Source organism: Oryx dammah, unplaced genomic scaffold (genome assembly GCF_014754425.2).
Source record: "Oryx dammah isolate SB20612 unplaced genomic scaffold, SCBI_Odam_1.1 HiC_scaffold_17, whole genome shotgun sequence".
NCBI classification, from domain to species: domain Eukaryota; kingdom Metazoa; phylum Chordata; class Mammalia; order Artiodactyla; family Bovidae; genus Oryx; species Oryx dammah.
The window spans coordinates 34,377,833-34,392,076 of NW_024070201.1; the positions used below are offsets into that span (position 1 = coordinate 34,377,833).

Here is a 14,244-nt window from a genome sequence, read left to right on the forward strand (position 1 = left end):
TCCCTGCCTCTCCGGTCCTTCTGTATCGCCATCTCTGTCTCTGGGTTGGTGCCTGATGGTCCTTTCTGTAGGGACCCATGGGCAGGAAGCTATGGGGTAAGGGATGAGTCCAGTTTAAGGGGAGGCACACCTTGCTCACCACACTCGGCCACCCCTGTGCCCTCCCGCCACACCCCACTGAGAGTGCCCCCAGTGCCCCCAACTCCCCTGAGGCCCTGTACCCAACAGAGCCACAACCACACGCATCCAGGCAAGCTGGAGCCCCCTCTGGAGGCACTGCAGGAAACAAGCCCGAACCCAGGACCAGCCCTAGCTGAAGAGACACTCCCATGCCCGCACAGCCCAGAGCCAGCCCTCACGGCTCCCAGCCACCCCAGTGCCCACAGCATGGCTGTTTCTCTCCTTCCAGATTGGCATCTGTGGCCGCACAGGCAGTGGGAAGTCCTCCTTCTCTCTCGCCTTCTTCCGCATGGTGGACATGTTCGAAGGTGAGCCGTATGACAGGCATCCCACAGCCACCAGACGGGATCTCAGTCCTGGGTTTGCTCAGAAGTCACAGGAGGCCCAGCCATCGCTACCTTCCTCTGCATTCTCACTGGGACCCACGTCCCAGGCGGACCCTGTCTGCAGCGCCATCATCTCCCCGCTCCCTGGTGCCCCACCTGTGACAATGTCTGCACACAGGGCGAATCATCATCGATGGCATCGACATCGCCAAACTGCCGCTGCACACCCTGCGCTCGCGCCTCTCCATCATCCTGCAGGACCCCGTCCTCTTTAGCGGCACCATCCGGTGAGCCCCCTACCCCACTGCCGGGCCCACCCCAGCCCCAGGCCCAGCTCCACTCCTCTAGATCTGGGCAGAGAGAGGAGGGAATGGCAAGGCCAGGGGCAGCCCTGCTCCAGCTCTGGCATGAAGGGTTGGCACTGGTTCTATAGAGCTGCACCTTCATGCCTTTCTCTTTCCTGCTGGGCCCAGGTAGGGGTCTCCCACTCCTCAGGCTTGGGATGCTTTTCTTCCTGCTCCCACAGCCAGCAGCTTGCTGCCCCCTCCCAGCCAAGCCCCCAAGTCAATCGGGTCCTTCACTGCTCCCTTTTCCAGCCTTGCCCACTGCATGTACCCTGGGAATGGAGCCAGGACCCTGCTCCCCTCCCGAAGGGCTTTGTGTGTCACCCTCCAGATTTAACCTGGACCCAGAGCGGAAGTGCTCCGACAGCACGCTGTGGGAGGCCCTGGAGATAGCCCAGCTGAAGCTGGTGGTGAAGGCACTACCAGGAGGCCTTGGTAACTACTCCTGGCTGAGCACTGGCCGGGCACTCACAGACACCTATAAGGGCTAGGGACAGACGACTCACACCCACATCTTAACTTCACCCAGAGTTTAGAGTCTAGGGTCTGGCAGGACCCCAGAAACCATTGAGTTCTACCTCTTACCCTACAGAAGCTCAGAGAGGTCATGCGACTTGTCCCAGGTCACACAACTGGTCAGTTCAGGATCTGGCCCCTCCTGCAGGGCACAGGGGGGACAGTAAGGGTCACTGTGACACAAAGCTTGCAAGTCCCTGATACCATGCCCTGCCCTTCCAACCCACCTGTTTGCCCTGTTCCACCCTGAGGAAGGAGAGACCGACTCAGGAATCACAGGCACAGCTTACTCATCAAGGCTACTGAGAAGAGTCTGTCCCCAACCCGGCAGGTGGGTTGGGGGGTCAGCAGAGCCTTGGTGTACCTGCTGCAACCCCTGGGGCAGTGGAGGCCAGCCAAGCCTTGGCTTCAGAAAATTACCCCACCATGGCCCACACATATGCCTGATGTACACACTCTGCTCACACCTCCTCCCAGTACTGCCCAGGGCCACAGCCACGCATAACTGCAGGGCACACTCTTCTCTTTGTAACTCCTGGAATTCCCATATTGTGTAAAGTGCAGTCACCCTGCACACACCTCTACCCATGATACACACCTACATGTTAGCCGCTGTACACACGTTCCCACACAAGCCACTCCATCCACTCAACTCACAACGCAGGGTTAACTCAGAGCTCCCCGGGGCTGTTTTCAGATGCCATCATCACGGAAGGCGGGGAGAACTTCAGCCAGGGCCAGAGGCAGCTGTTCTGCCTGGCCCGGGCCTTCGTGAGGAAGACCAGTATCTTCATCATGGACGAAGCCACGGCTTCCATCGACATGGCCACGGTCGGTGCTGGGCACACCCATGGGGCCAGGGTCTTGCAGAGGGTGTTAGGGAGAAGTTCAGAAACTAGTCCTGAAGTTCAGGTTGCCTTTAGCATCAAGGATCATTTGGGGCAGAAAAGGCAAAGACTGAGGGACCCTGATTTCAGCTAGTCTACAGTTCAGTTCAGTTGAGTTCAGTTCAGTCGCTCAGTCATGTCCGACTCTTCGCGACCCCATGAATCGCAGCATGTCAGGCCTCCCTGTCCATCACCAACTCCCAGAGTTCACTCAAACTCACATCCATCGAGTCAGTGATGGCATCCAGCCATCTCATCCTCTGTCGTTCCCTTCTCCTCCTGCCCCCAATCCCTCCCAGCATCAGAGTCTTTTCCAATGAGTCAGATCTTCTCATGAGGTGGCCAAAGTACTGGAGTTTCAGCTTCAGCACCATTCCTTCCAAAGAAATCCCAGGGCGGATCTCCTTCAGAATGGACTGGTTGGATCTCCTTGCAGTTAGTCTTAGGGCATGTTTATAACACACATATACACAAGCTGCACAGGGACCCACAGACTTCACACCCATCCCACACCAGACATCACACCCAGACACACTCACAGCCTGCATGCATGCACACATGCGCACACACAGCTGAGCTCCCAACAGGCAGAGCCCAGCCCCTGAATGCTGGGAAGCAGGTTGGTCCTGCGGGGACTAGAGCCCCAGGGAGGGGGCAGGGCTGGGTTTGGGGTCACATGGGAACTGGGCCAGTAGCCAGGCCAGACCCCACCCCCTGGGCAGGTAAGCCAACAGCTGCTGCTCCCACCCGGCAGGAAAACATCCTCCAGAAAGTGGTGATGACGGCTTTCGCAGACCGCACTGTGGTCACCATTGCGGTAAGGGGCCCACTGATGGGGTGCAGGGGGGACACCCAGAGAGAGGGCTGGCCTCCTGAGGCTATCATCAGTGGGGCAGCCTCTGGGCTCACCTGCACTTGGTAATCAAGAGAGCGCCCTAGGCAGTGCAGGGCAAGCAGTCTGGCAGGCTTGCAAGGAGTCTGGATTGCAGGATTTGGAGTGTAGGAGGGTTTGCACCCACACTTCCCTTAGAGTTGCCCTCTTTCTCCAGGTCCCAGGGTCCACCCCTGCCCCAAGGCCCTATGGGCTAGGCTAGGGTTACTTCTCCAGAGCAAATGGGAGATGCAAGTATTGGGGATCTCTGAGCAGATCTGAGACCTGGTGAGGGAGGTGGCATTAGTGGATGGAGGGTTTGGAGTCCCTTGGGAAAGGGCAGTCACCATGGCCACATGCCTCCTCCTCCAAGATGCAGGAGGGATGCCTCAGTGGCCCCAGCCCTGCCTGCACCACCCTGACAGCCCCTCCTGCCTCACCCAGCACCGCGTGCACACCATCCTGAGTGCAGACCTGGTGATTGTCCTGAAGCGCGGCGTCATCCTTGAGTTCGACAAGCCAGAGAAGCTGCTCAGCCGGAAAGACAGTGTCTTTGCCTCCTTTGTCCACGCTGACAAGTGACCTACCACAGCCCAAGTGCCATCCCTGCCACACCCTCCTGCCTGGGTTTTCTAACTGTAAATCACTTGTAAATAAAGAGATTGGTTATTTCCTACTGGAGGCCAGAGGTCATGGGTCTGGTGGGCAGGGACTTGGGTGGGCCGTGGGTCCCATGGATCCAGTCTGACTTTTGCATCAAGTAGACCTGAGGGAGCTGTGTGAGTGTGGCCGAAAGCACTTTCCTCATCTGTGAAATGAGGGCTGTCTTCATCTGCTAGGTTGTGTTCTGCCGTAGCAAAACACCATAGCCCAGGTGGCTTAAACAGCAGAAATTTACTTTTGACAGTGCTAGAGAGTGGAGGGAGAAGGCAATGGCACCCCACTCCAGTACTCTTGCCTGGAAAATCCCATGGACGGAGGAGCCTGGTAGGCTGCAGCCCATGGGGTCACTAAGAGTCGGACACGACTGAGCGACTTCACTTTCACTTTTCACTTTCATGCATTGGAGAAGGAAATGGCAGGCCACTCCAGTGTTCTTGCCTGGAGAATCACAGGGACAGGGGAGCCTGGTGGAGCCTGCCGTCTATGGAGTTGCACAGAGTTGGACACAACTGAAGTGACTTAGCAGCAGCAGCAGCAGCAGAGTGGAAGTCCAAGATCAAAGTGTCACAGGCTTGGTTTCTCCCGAGGCCTCTCTCCTTCTAGCTGCATCTTCAATGGCCTTTCCTCTGTGTGCACACCCCTGGTCTCTCGTTCTCCTTATTAGGATACTAGACATATTGGATGAGGCTGTAATCCTGTGACTTCATTTAATCTGATTACCTCTTCACTGGCCCTACCACACTGGAGGCTCCAACATATGAATTTTGGGGGGATGTAAGTCAGTCCATAACAAGGTTATAGTATTTTTGTGATTATATCATCAGATAAGATGGCAGATCTCCATACAGTCTGGTCCCTTTTCCTTCTTACTTTAATTCTTGGGTTAAAATTGTGGGTCCCCAGGTACCCTGGATCAGTGCATTTTGATTACAAATGACAAGAACCCAACTCAGAGTGGCTTTTAAAAAACTGGAATTTCTTATCCTATGTGACTGAGAAGATGAGGAGGTGTACTACTTCAAGCATGGCTGGATCCAGGTGTTTGCCATCAGGGTCGATGGATTCCGTCTTCCTGTCTCTCGCCCATGACAGATGGCTACTAGCACCTGCAGCGTACATCCTACCCCTCTGAAAAGGAGAGGGGCCTGAATCACATGTCCCCCACTCCATCCCATACACAGGGACATTCAGAAGTTGGGGAAGGGTGGCCCATCAGAGGGAAAGCACAGTACCTATACCACAAGTCAGCCAGGTAGTGACTGGGAGATGCTGGGCCCAGACACTGGGGAGACTACAATAGTTGTCCTCAGACTCCACAGGCATCATGAGACAGGAGTGCACATCTGTTCCGGCAAGAAAGGAAGTGCCCATTTCCATATCGCTTTATTATCATTTATATGTTTCCTTTAGTACTAGCTGTACTGAGTCCTGGGGTGCAGACACAGGCGTCTTGGACCTGCAGCTTTGTCAGCTGCAAGGGGGTCAGAGTCAGACAATGTAAGGGAAACCCACCAGTCACTGGAGAGGGGCCCAGGACAGACCCTTCTGGCTGTTGTAGGAGCCAGAGGAGCTCAGAAGGAAGAGCTCTGTCAGGCCTGGCAAGGTGCCTGGGAGAGGCAGGATTGAAGGTGATCATGGGAAGGGTAGGAATTTTATGTAAGCAGAGAGTTAAAGAAAAAGGCCCAAGAGGGGGAGGGAGAACAAGATCAGAGAGCCTTGAATGCTGAGACCAACCCAAGGTCTGGGACAAGCCTATGCACAATAGGAACGTGAAGAAGGTTTCTGAGTGAGAAAGAGACCTGACAAATGCAGTGTTGGGGGAGATAAGTATGAGGAGGTGAAGGATGGAGCACAGCAGGAGGCTGAGCCCTTCGGGTGGGGAGCAAGCCTTCCTGCAAAGGGAATAGCTGAGGCCTCGGGGCCACCCATGTGAGGCAAGTCCTAGCCTTTCCAGCTCTGAGATGCCTCAGAGATACCTCTGGGGGCCCAGCAACTCCCTCTGCTGGGAAGGAGCAGAGCAGAGCCTGAGGAGGGAAAAAAGGGTTTCCAATCCTCGTGTCTATGACCTCCCCCTGTCACTGAGGGATTAAAGGAAAGGAGCATAGACACGACTGAAGCGACTTGGCAGAAGCAGCAGCAGCATAGGCACAGGGGCACATCACAGCTCACACTGATGTCTTGCAGAGATGCCCAATGTCCTCTTAACCTAAATCTCTCTATAGCACCCCTGATGGTCCACCAACCATGATATGGACACCCCACAGATGAGGGTCATCTCTGGTTATTAGAACTGACTTTTCCATACATGCATGATGATTCCCTGGTGGCTCAGACAGTAAAGAACCCGCCTGCAATGGGTTGGGAAGATCCCCTAGAGAAGGGAATGGCAACCCACTCCAGTATTCTTGCCTGGAAAATCTCATGGACAGAGAAGCCTTGTGGGCTACAGTCTACGGGGTCACAAAAGAGGTGGATATGACTGACTAACACTTTCTTTACTTTCTTTTCCATACATGAAATCAAAGCCTGCCTCTGTTCCACTCTGTGTCTATACCAATTCTATATTTTGAGCCACACAAAGTAACTAGTCCATCCTCCTTGGACACCAGGGGTTTCTGCAATAGAACACAAACTCCCTGGGAAGGCTCTCCAAGGCTTCTTTTCTGATGGCTGAACAGCTGTAGTTGCCCCAGAGGTTTCCTGTGTAACTCTGTCTCCTTGAGCTCCCCTCTCTGCTCATCCTGTTTTCCCCTCCCCATCCTAAGCATTGCATCTCTGGTCAGTTCAGTCACTCAGTCATGTCTGACTCTTTGCAACCCCATGGACTGCAGCACACCAGGCTTCCCTGTCCATCACCAACTCCCGGAGCTTGCTCAAACTCATGTCCATCGAGTTCGTGATGCCATCCAACCATCTTATTCTCTGTCGTCCCCTTCTCCTCCTGCCTTCATGTGCATCTCTGGTAACACAGCCCAAATCATGCTTACCATGAGTAGTAGAGGGGGCCCAAGCCACAGAACAACCCGAGGTAGATGCCTGCAGTAGAAACACCATTCCTCTTCAGGCCAAGAGCTTGAGCCCTCCCTACAACCCACACACACAGTGCCCAAAACAGCCCTTTGACACAGCTCCTCAGATCTAGGTGCCTCCCATAACCTAAGGCAGACAAAATCATGTACCCCAGGAGGTGTAAAGCAAACACCAGTAGCTTAAGTGCGTGCGTGCTCAGCTGTTTCTTTACATCCCCATAACTGTGGCCCACCAGGCTCCTCTGTCCATGAGATTTTCCAGATAAGGATACTGGAGTGGGTTGCCATTTCCTTCTCCAGGGGATCTTTCCGACTCAGGGATCGAATCTGCGTCTTCTGTATCTCCTGGATTGGCAGGCTGATTCTTTACTGCTGAGCCATCCGGGAAGGCGCCGGTAGCTCAAACTCCCTTTAAAATGCAGGGGTGGTTTTACAAGGATGGGTCATGACTGAAGAAGATGCAACCACCCAGGCTTCTGGGCTTAAGCATCCAGCATTCCCTTTAGTGGGTGTTAAACTGTGTTTCTACACCTACTAAGGTACTTTTTTTTCTAAGGTACTTTTTTCCGGGGAGGAAGTCCGTAGCTTTTATCAGATTCCCAAAGAATCCGTGACTCAGAAAATACTAAAAAGCATCGCCAAGGAGAAGTGGTCTGTTGAGAAGTCCTCCGACCGCCTAATCAGCCCCCCGCCCCAGTACCAGCTTGGTGACACAGCTCCTGTATCTCCTATCGCGGGGAACCCACAAAGCCCAGGCAGATACTGGCACAACCGAGGATGGGAAAATTTGAGTACGAGAGCCAGGACAACAGGGCATCTGTCCCCAGAATGGGAGATCGGGTCGCGACTCCCTTCACGTCCCTCACCTCGCCCTGATTTCATAGTGCGAGGGCTGGGAGGAACCTCTTCGGACCATCTGATTGGGCAAAGTCCCCAAGCCAGACCGCGAGCTCCGGAGAAGGCAGGCGGGGGAGGTGAATGGCGAGGGGCGGGGCCTGCGCCGGTGCCCGCCCGCCCTCCAGCCCAGGAATAGGTCGGGCTCCCCCTGGCGGCCCCCGGCCCCTGCTCCACGCCCCGGGCGCCCGGTGTCCTCAGTCCTCTACCCCACCTAGCACTGGTCGGTCTCCGCGGGCCGACTGACGGACAGACGGGCCGCAGAGCGACCCGCCGCGGGCGCCCGGGCAGCAGGAGGGGGCGGGGAGGCGAGGACTGCGGCTTGAGGAGCAGGAGCAGGTGCCGTGGCGACGGGCGGGCGGGGCAGGGACGGAGCGGCGGGCGGGGGCGCGGCGCCGGCGTGCGTGCGGCGGGCGCGGGGCCGGGAGGCCGCGACTCCGAGTTGAGCCCCGCCGGGTCGCGCCGGGGCGAGGGGATCTGGAGTGGGGCCGGGTGGACTGGCGACTCTGGAGGGCGCAGGATCCCAAGGAGACAGAGGACGAGAGCTGGAGGGGCATCGCAAATTGGAGAGAGCGCTTCGCGGGGCGGGGTAGGAAAAGAGGGAGCGTACCTGGAGGGGAGACCGTGTGAAACGAGCTTGGAGGGGAGCCCAGGGCAGACATGGGCGAGACGGGAGACACGGTGCATGTTGTGTGAGGTCTGGTCAGTCGGTAAGATCCGGAGGGGTGACTTTCCCAGCTGGGAGACGTGGGTTGAGAAGGAAGGCTCTGTGGGGAGAAGGGGTCCTAGGAAGACGCCTAGGGGTCGCCAGCGGGTGGAGGAGAGTTGGGATCCAGCGCCAGGTGGCGAACAGGCAGAGCGGAGGTGATTCAGTAGGCAGTGGGGCAGGTGGGCTGAGGTGAGAGGCTGGTATAAGGAAGTGAAGCAGGGGCCAGGTGGAGGTGAGGATGAGTCGAGTCTAGCTGGAGAGGCATCTCAGAAGTAAGACCAGTGCAGACTGAGAGTGGTCCCAGGGCGGGAACCCCACACTAGGGAGAAGGCTCAGTCAGGGGTTGTCTCCCTCCTCCATGGGGGAGGCTCTACCTGGTGGTCCCTGGAGCCATGCTGTCCCGCAAAGGCATCATCCCCGAGGAGTATGTGCTCACGCGACTAGCGGAGGACCCTGCAGAGCCCCGGTACCGTGCCCGTGAGCGGAAAGCCCGCTTCGTGTCCAAGAACGGCAACTGCAACGTGGCCCACAAGAACATCCGGGAGCAAGGCCGCTTCCTACAGGACGTGTTCACCACGCTGGTGGATCTCAAGTGGCCATACACGCTGCTCATCTTCACCATGTCCTTCCTGTGCAGCTGGCTGCTCTTTGCCATGGTCTGGTGGCTCATCGCCTTCGCCCACGGTGACCTGGCCCCTGGCGAGGGTGCCGCTGTGCCCTGCGTCACCAGCATCCACTCCTTTTCGTCTGCCTTCCTTTTCTCCATTGAGGTCCAGGTGACCATTGGTTTCGGCGGGCGCATGGTGACCGAGGAGTGCCCTCTGGCCATCCTGATCCTCATTGTGCAGAACATCGTGGGGCTCATGATCAACGCCATCATGCTGGGCTGCATCTTCATGAAGACGGCTCAGGCCCACCGGCGGGCCGAGACCCTCATCTTCAGCAAGCATGCAGTCATCGCCCTGCGCCACGGCCGCCTCTGCTTCATGCTGCGCGTGGGCGACCTCCGCAAAAGCATGATCATCAGCGCCACCATCCACATGCAGGTGGTGCGCAAGACCACCAGCCCTGAGGGGGAGGTGGTCCCCCTCCACCAGGTGGACATCCCCATGGAGAACGGTGTTGGGGGCAATAGCATCTTCCTGGTGGCCCCGCTCATCATCTACCACGTCATTGACGCCAACAGCCCGCTCTATGACCTGGCGCCCTGCGACCTGCACCACCACCAGGACCTTGAGATCATCGTCATCCTAGAAGGTGTGGTGGAAACCACGGGCATCACCACGCAGGCCCGCACCTCCTACCTGGCTGATGAGATCCTGTGGGGCCAGCGCTTTGTACCCATTGTGGCCGAGGAGGATGGCCGCTACTCTGTGGACTACTCTAAGTTTGGCAACACTATCAAAGTGCCCACGCCACTCTGCACAGCCCGCCAGCTTGAGGAGGACCCCAGCCTGCTGGATGTCCTGACCCTCGCCCGCGGGCCCTTACGCAAGCGCAGCGTGGCCGTGGCCAAGGCCAAGCCCAAGTTCAGCATCTCTCCAGACTCTCTGTCCTGAGCTCTGCTCCCTTGGGCTCCCTCTTTATGTGTGCGCACGCCAGTGTGGCATGGTATGTAGAGCGGACATGGTGTGGGCCCCTCGGCCAGGCCAGGACCTGGTGTGAGGCTGGGCCCTCCAGCTCAGCCTCCCTGCCTGCTGCTCGCCCAGGGTGTTACAAAGCACTTGTCACTACTCTATTTCTGGCCTCAGCAGGAGCCTGCACTGGGTTATTTTTGTCCCTGCTCCTCCCAGCCCCAACTCAGGACTGGCTTGTCCCCTTCCCCTGCCCCAGACTGACAGAGCTGTGGAATGGGTCAGGCCCTAAAGTTGGGTCTTCATCTAGTCCTGGGCCCCCACGACTGACTGGCTGCAAGGTGGGCAAGGTGGCTGGGGAGGACAGGTGCCAAATTGGAGGTCCACTGCCCTGTTTCTGTGGCCCCAAGAGATGCCTGTGGTGAAGCCCCAGCCCCTACTTGGTCCCTGAAAAAGTGATGGCCGAAAGGGTGGGCCTGGTCTGCTAGGGAGGGCAGGCGATGAGGGAGCACAGTAGAGCTGGAGGGTTGGAGATGTGGAGCCCCCGCCCCCCGGGCAGGCTCTGCAGAGAGGAGACGGCACCGAGGGGCTTAGCTTTCTGAGCCCTGCTCAGGCTCAGGGAGGAGCGATAGGCCGCTTGCCTCTGACATCAAAGCTTCTTTAACGGGGCTCCTTGGCCCCAGGGCTGCTGTACCTGCCTGTTCCCATTCTGTCCCCCACCCTGGGAGGCTGTGGGCTGAAAGAGGCTGAGAGAGACAGGGGTCCTGGGCCCACCACAGGCCTGGCTCCCCACCAGTGGCTGCCACTCACTTTGTCAAGAGGGTGGCCTTAGAGAGCCTTTGGATTGCTAGGAAAGGAAATGTTGGAAAGCACAGGATGGTGGGGGTGGGTGAGGTCCCTGAAGCAAAAAGGCCGTTGATTGTGACCGGCTTGACCCCAAGCCAGACTCTTGGAGCAGTGCTATGCGTACTTGCCCAGAATTCTGCCTTCTTTGTCGTCAATAAAGCCTACCCCTTTGTGACCTAAACTCTGGGCTGTTCTTGCTGGTGGGCAGGGAGGGCAGGGGCTGGTCGCTGCCAGCCCACATTTCAGAGGCTCTGCTAGCTGGGAGGCCAGGAAAGGGACCTGGGGTTGGGCATCTTCTGCTGTTCAGGGACACTCCCCTTCTCTGCCTCCGGTGGCCCAGCCCTGCCAGCCCATCTGACCATCTCGATGGGGGACTCATCAGGCTTACAGCCCTGAGCCCTGCCTCCACTCCCAGAGATCTGCTGGAAGGCTGAGGTGCTCAAGGAAAGAGGTGGGGACGTCACGAGCCTTAGTGAGGCGACTGGAGCATTAGCTCTCAAAACAGTGCTTTCGTTCACACCCTGACACGAGTCCTCAGGCTTCACCTGACCTAACTTCTCTGTGCTTCAGTTGTCTCATCTATAAAGTGGGGCTACTAATAGTACCCACCTCATAGAATTGCTTCAGGAGTAAATGAAGAGCACATGTCAAATGCTTGAGTGCCTCGTCCACAGTAAGTGAAGTGAAGTCGCTCAGTCGTGTCCAACTCTTGGCGACCCCATGAACTGTACCCTACCAGGCTCCTCTGTCTGTGGGATTTTCCAGGCAATACTGGAGTGGATTGCCATTTCCTTCTCCAAGGGATCTTCCCAATCCAGGGATCGAACCCAGGTCTCCCGCATTGTAGACAGACGCTTTTACCGTCTGAGCCACCAGGGAAGTCCATAGTAAGTGCTCGATAAATGTTTACTGTTGAGACTACTGGTGAATCAGCTACATGATGAGGCAACTGAGCAAGTGAACACCAAGAGAGAAGGTGCTATTATATGTCCCCTAGTGAGGAGTTTCTCTGCCTGGACTTACCTTCTACACTGTGTCCCCATCCAGGTCAGACCCTGATGACAGGGGCTGTGGCAGCACCGACTACCTGGGCTTCTTTCTCTATCTCAACCCTCTGGACTCCATCTACCATGTGGCCACCAGAGTGGTCTTATTAAAAGACTTCATTCTCTCCAATTCAAGTGCCTCCAGTTGTTCCCCATTCCCTTCTGGTCAAGGCTAGACCCATAACCAGTCATTTCAGGCTTTGCCTGACTTCTAGTCATTTCAGCCTACTGTTCTCTGGCCAGGACCCTATGTAACCACCTACCACCCTGGCAGCCTCAATATCCCCTCCCTGCATACCACATTGATCTTCCTACCTCTGAGCTTTAGATGATGTTATTCCCTTTGCCTGGACTGTCCAGGCCTCATCTCTCCCTGTGGAAATCTATAAAAGTCCAAGCCACCATGATGCCTCCTTGAAGCCTCCTCTGATTCCTCTAGAAAGTGATGGTCCCGACCCTTCCTCTGTGCTTGTGGGCATTCTACTTTTGCCAGTGTTTGTGGGTCTGTCTCCCCATTCCCAAGTCCATGGCTCCTTGAGATCAGGGACTGTGCCTGATTGAGCACTGTGACTGTCTCTGAGTAAGTGCTGAATGAGTGAATGATGAATAATGTACAGGACAAGTCAAGGTCAGTGGTGCAGTGTGAGGCCCGTAGAGGGCTTTGGTTACATCAGTGAGAGTTTGTCCCAGGCTATTCCAGAGGCAGGGCTGAAGGACTATGGAGCTGCTGGTTCAGGCTCTAAGATGCCCCATCCCTGCTGCTGCTGCTGCTAAGTCACTTCAGTCGTGTCCGACTCTGTGTGACCCCATAGATGGCAGCCCACCAGGCTCCCCCGTCCCAGGGATTCTCTAGGCAAGAACACTGGAGTGGGTTGCCATTTCCTTCTCCAAGCCCCATCCCTGTACCCACAGAAACACACCCCGCCCCCCATCCGAAAGCTGATTTTTTGCTGTGCTGACTTGTTTCTGGCTTAAAGGAAGGAGATGAGAAAGCTGTTCAAAGTTGGCCCAGGGTTCTGGGGACAGTACCTGGTTCTTAGTCTAAAGACTCAGCTTACCTGTCTTTAAGACCACAGGAGGAGGCGAGACTCACTAATGAGAAGCGTCTGGGCAGCACCTTCCTTGGGGACCATTCAGAGTAACCTTCCTCCACTCCATACACCTTTAAACAGCTGGCGATAGTGAAATAGCAGAACTGAGGGCTTAGCGCCACCTGCTGGCTACAGACAAGACCTCCTTGATCCCAGAAAATCAGAATCACTGCTGCTGCTAAGTCACTTCAGTCGTGTCCGACTCTGTGCGACCCCATAAACGGCAGCCCACCAGGCTCCCCTGTCCCTGGGATCCTCCAGGCAAGAACACTGGAGTGGGGTGCCATTGCCTTCTCCTAGTCCTAGGCTCTTCACCCTGTGAGATCCCTAGCATTTAGGCTTAACTCAGGGAAAAGCTGAGAAGCTCCAGGCATGGAAAGAGCAGCTAGAGCAGACCTCCTTTGACCACCGCACAGATGTTCTTGTCCACCAACAGTGCTCCCATCCTTTGGGGCCACCCATCTCTTTAAGGCACTTGTCTAACTATAGACAGAAGAGCTCCCCTAAGGTCCCCTCAGCCTAGCAGGAAATTCTGTGAGAATTGTTTCTGAGATTCTGCCTCCAGGGCATCATGTGAAAACAGATGAAGCAGTCTAAGCTCGTCCACACCCCGTGTTCAGAACCCCAGAAAGGATGTGTCTCATGTCACTGTGGTCCAGTGCTGAGGAAGGCGCTCCTCTCCCAGTTGGCAGATGAGGAAATGGGATTGGACTTGGGGGTCACTTGCTAAGATCATACAGCTAGTAAGTAAGACAGGCCCAAGATTTGGGCCTGAGTCTGTCTCACACCAAAGCTCTCTCCCTTCCCACCGCTGCACGATCCCAATGACCTGAGCATCACCTTTTACTAGGGGTGCCACCTTGCTCTCGGTTGTCAAAAACCACCACCGGCAGACAGATGTCTCCAGACCAAGAACGAGAGGGAAAGTGTAACTCAGGAAGGTCCCAGATTTGAGACTGATGCCGACTCATCTGTAGGTGTCAGCCCAGATCATGTCCAAACACCAAAGGAGCCAGAGGGACTGCTACTGAGTCCAAGCTCATATTGCTCGCCACATGAGAGGCCAATAAATCAAGAGACGAGTTGTTAGGGCAAGGAATAGCGACTTTATTTAGAAAGTCAGTAGCCCAGGAAGATGGTGGACTCATGCTCCTCAGAACCATCTTGCCTGAGTTAGAATTCAGGCAACGGGAGGAAGTAAAAATCAAACATCTTTACTGGTTCTGGTCATCCTCCAGAGGAGATGTGTTCATTGCTTCCTTTCTGCA

The 14,244-nt window shown here is 56.1% G+C and overlaps 2 protein-coding genes across 3 annotated transcripts in view; both read left to right on the forward strand.

The window, feature by feature from the left end:
* Positions 1-3,805, forward strand: part of ABCC8 (ATP binding cassette subfamily C member 8) — an 81,536-nt gene extending 77,731 nt beyond the window's left edge. For both annotated transcript variants that reach the window (XM_040258260.1, XM_040258261.1), the window contains exons 34-39: positions 410-488; positions 685-793; positions 1,182-1,285; positions 2,064-2,197; positions 3,008-3,070; positions 3,569-3,805. In XM_040258260.1, coding sequence (XP_040114194.1) covers positions 410-488; positions 685-793; positions 1,182-1,285; positions 2,064-2,197; positions 3,008-3,070; positions 3,569-3,706 — 627 coding nt within the window. In that variant the 3' untranslated portion in view covers positions 3,707-3,805. The remainder of the gene's footprint in view (positions 1-409; positions 489-684; positions 794-1,181; positions 1,286-2,063; positions 2,198-3,007; positions 3,071-3,568) is intronic.
* Positions 3,806-7,776: 3,971 nt separating this feature from the next.
* Positions 7,777-11,020, forward strand: KCNJ11 (potassium inwardly rectifying channel subfamily J member 11). The gene has a single exon (XM_040258292.1). The coding sequence runs from the start codon at positions 8,812-8,814 to the stop codon at positions 9,976-9,978; it is 1,167 nt and encodes a 388-aa protein (XP_040114226.1). The 5' UTR covers positions 7,777-8,811; the 3' UTR covers positions 9,979-11,020.
* The last annotated feature ends 3,224 nt before the right edge of the window (positions 11,021-14,244 follow it).

What these genes read in the sequence shown, in the direction of transcription:
- KCNJ11 (XM_040258292.1), top strand. Translation starts at nt 8,812, where the DNA reads ATGCTGTCCCGCAAAGGCATCATCCCCGAGGAGTATGTGCTCACGCGA.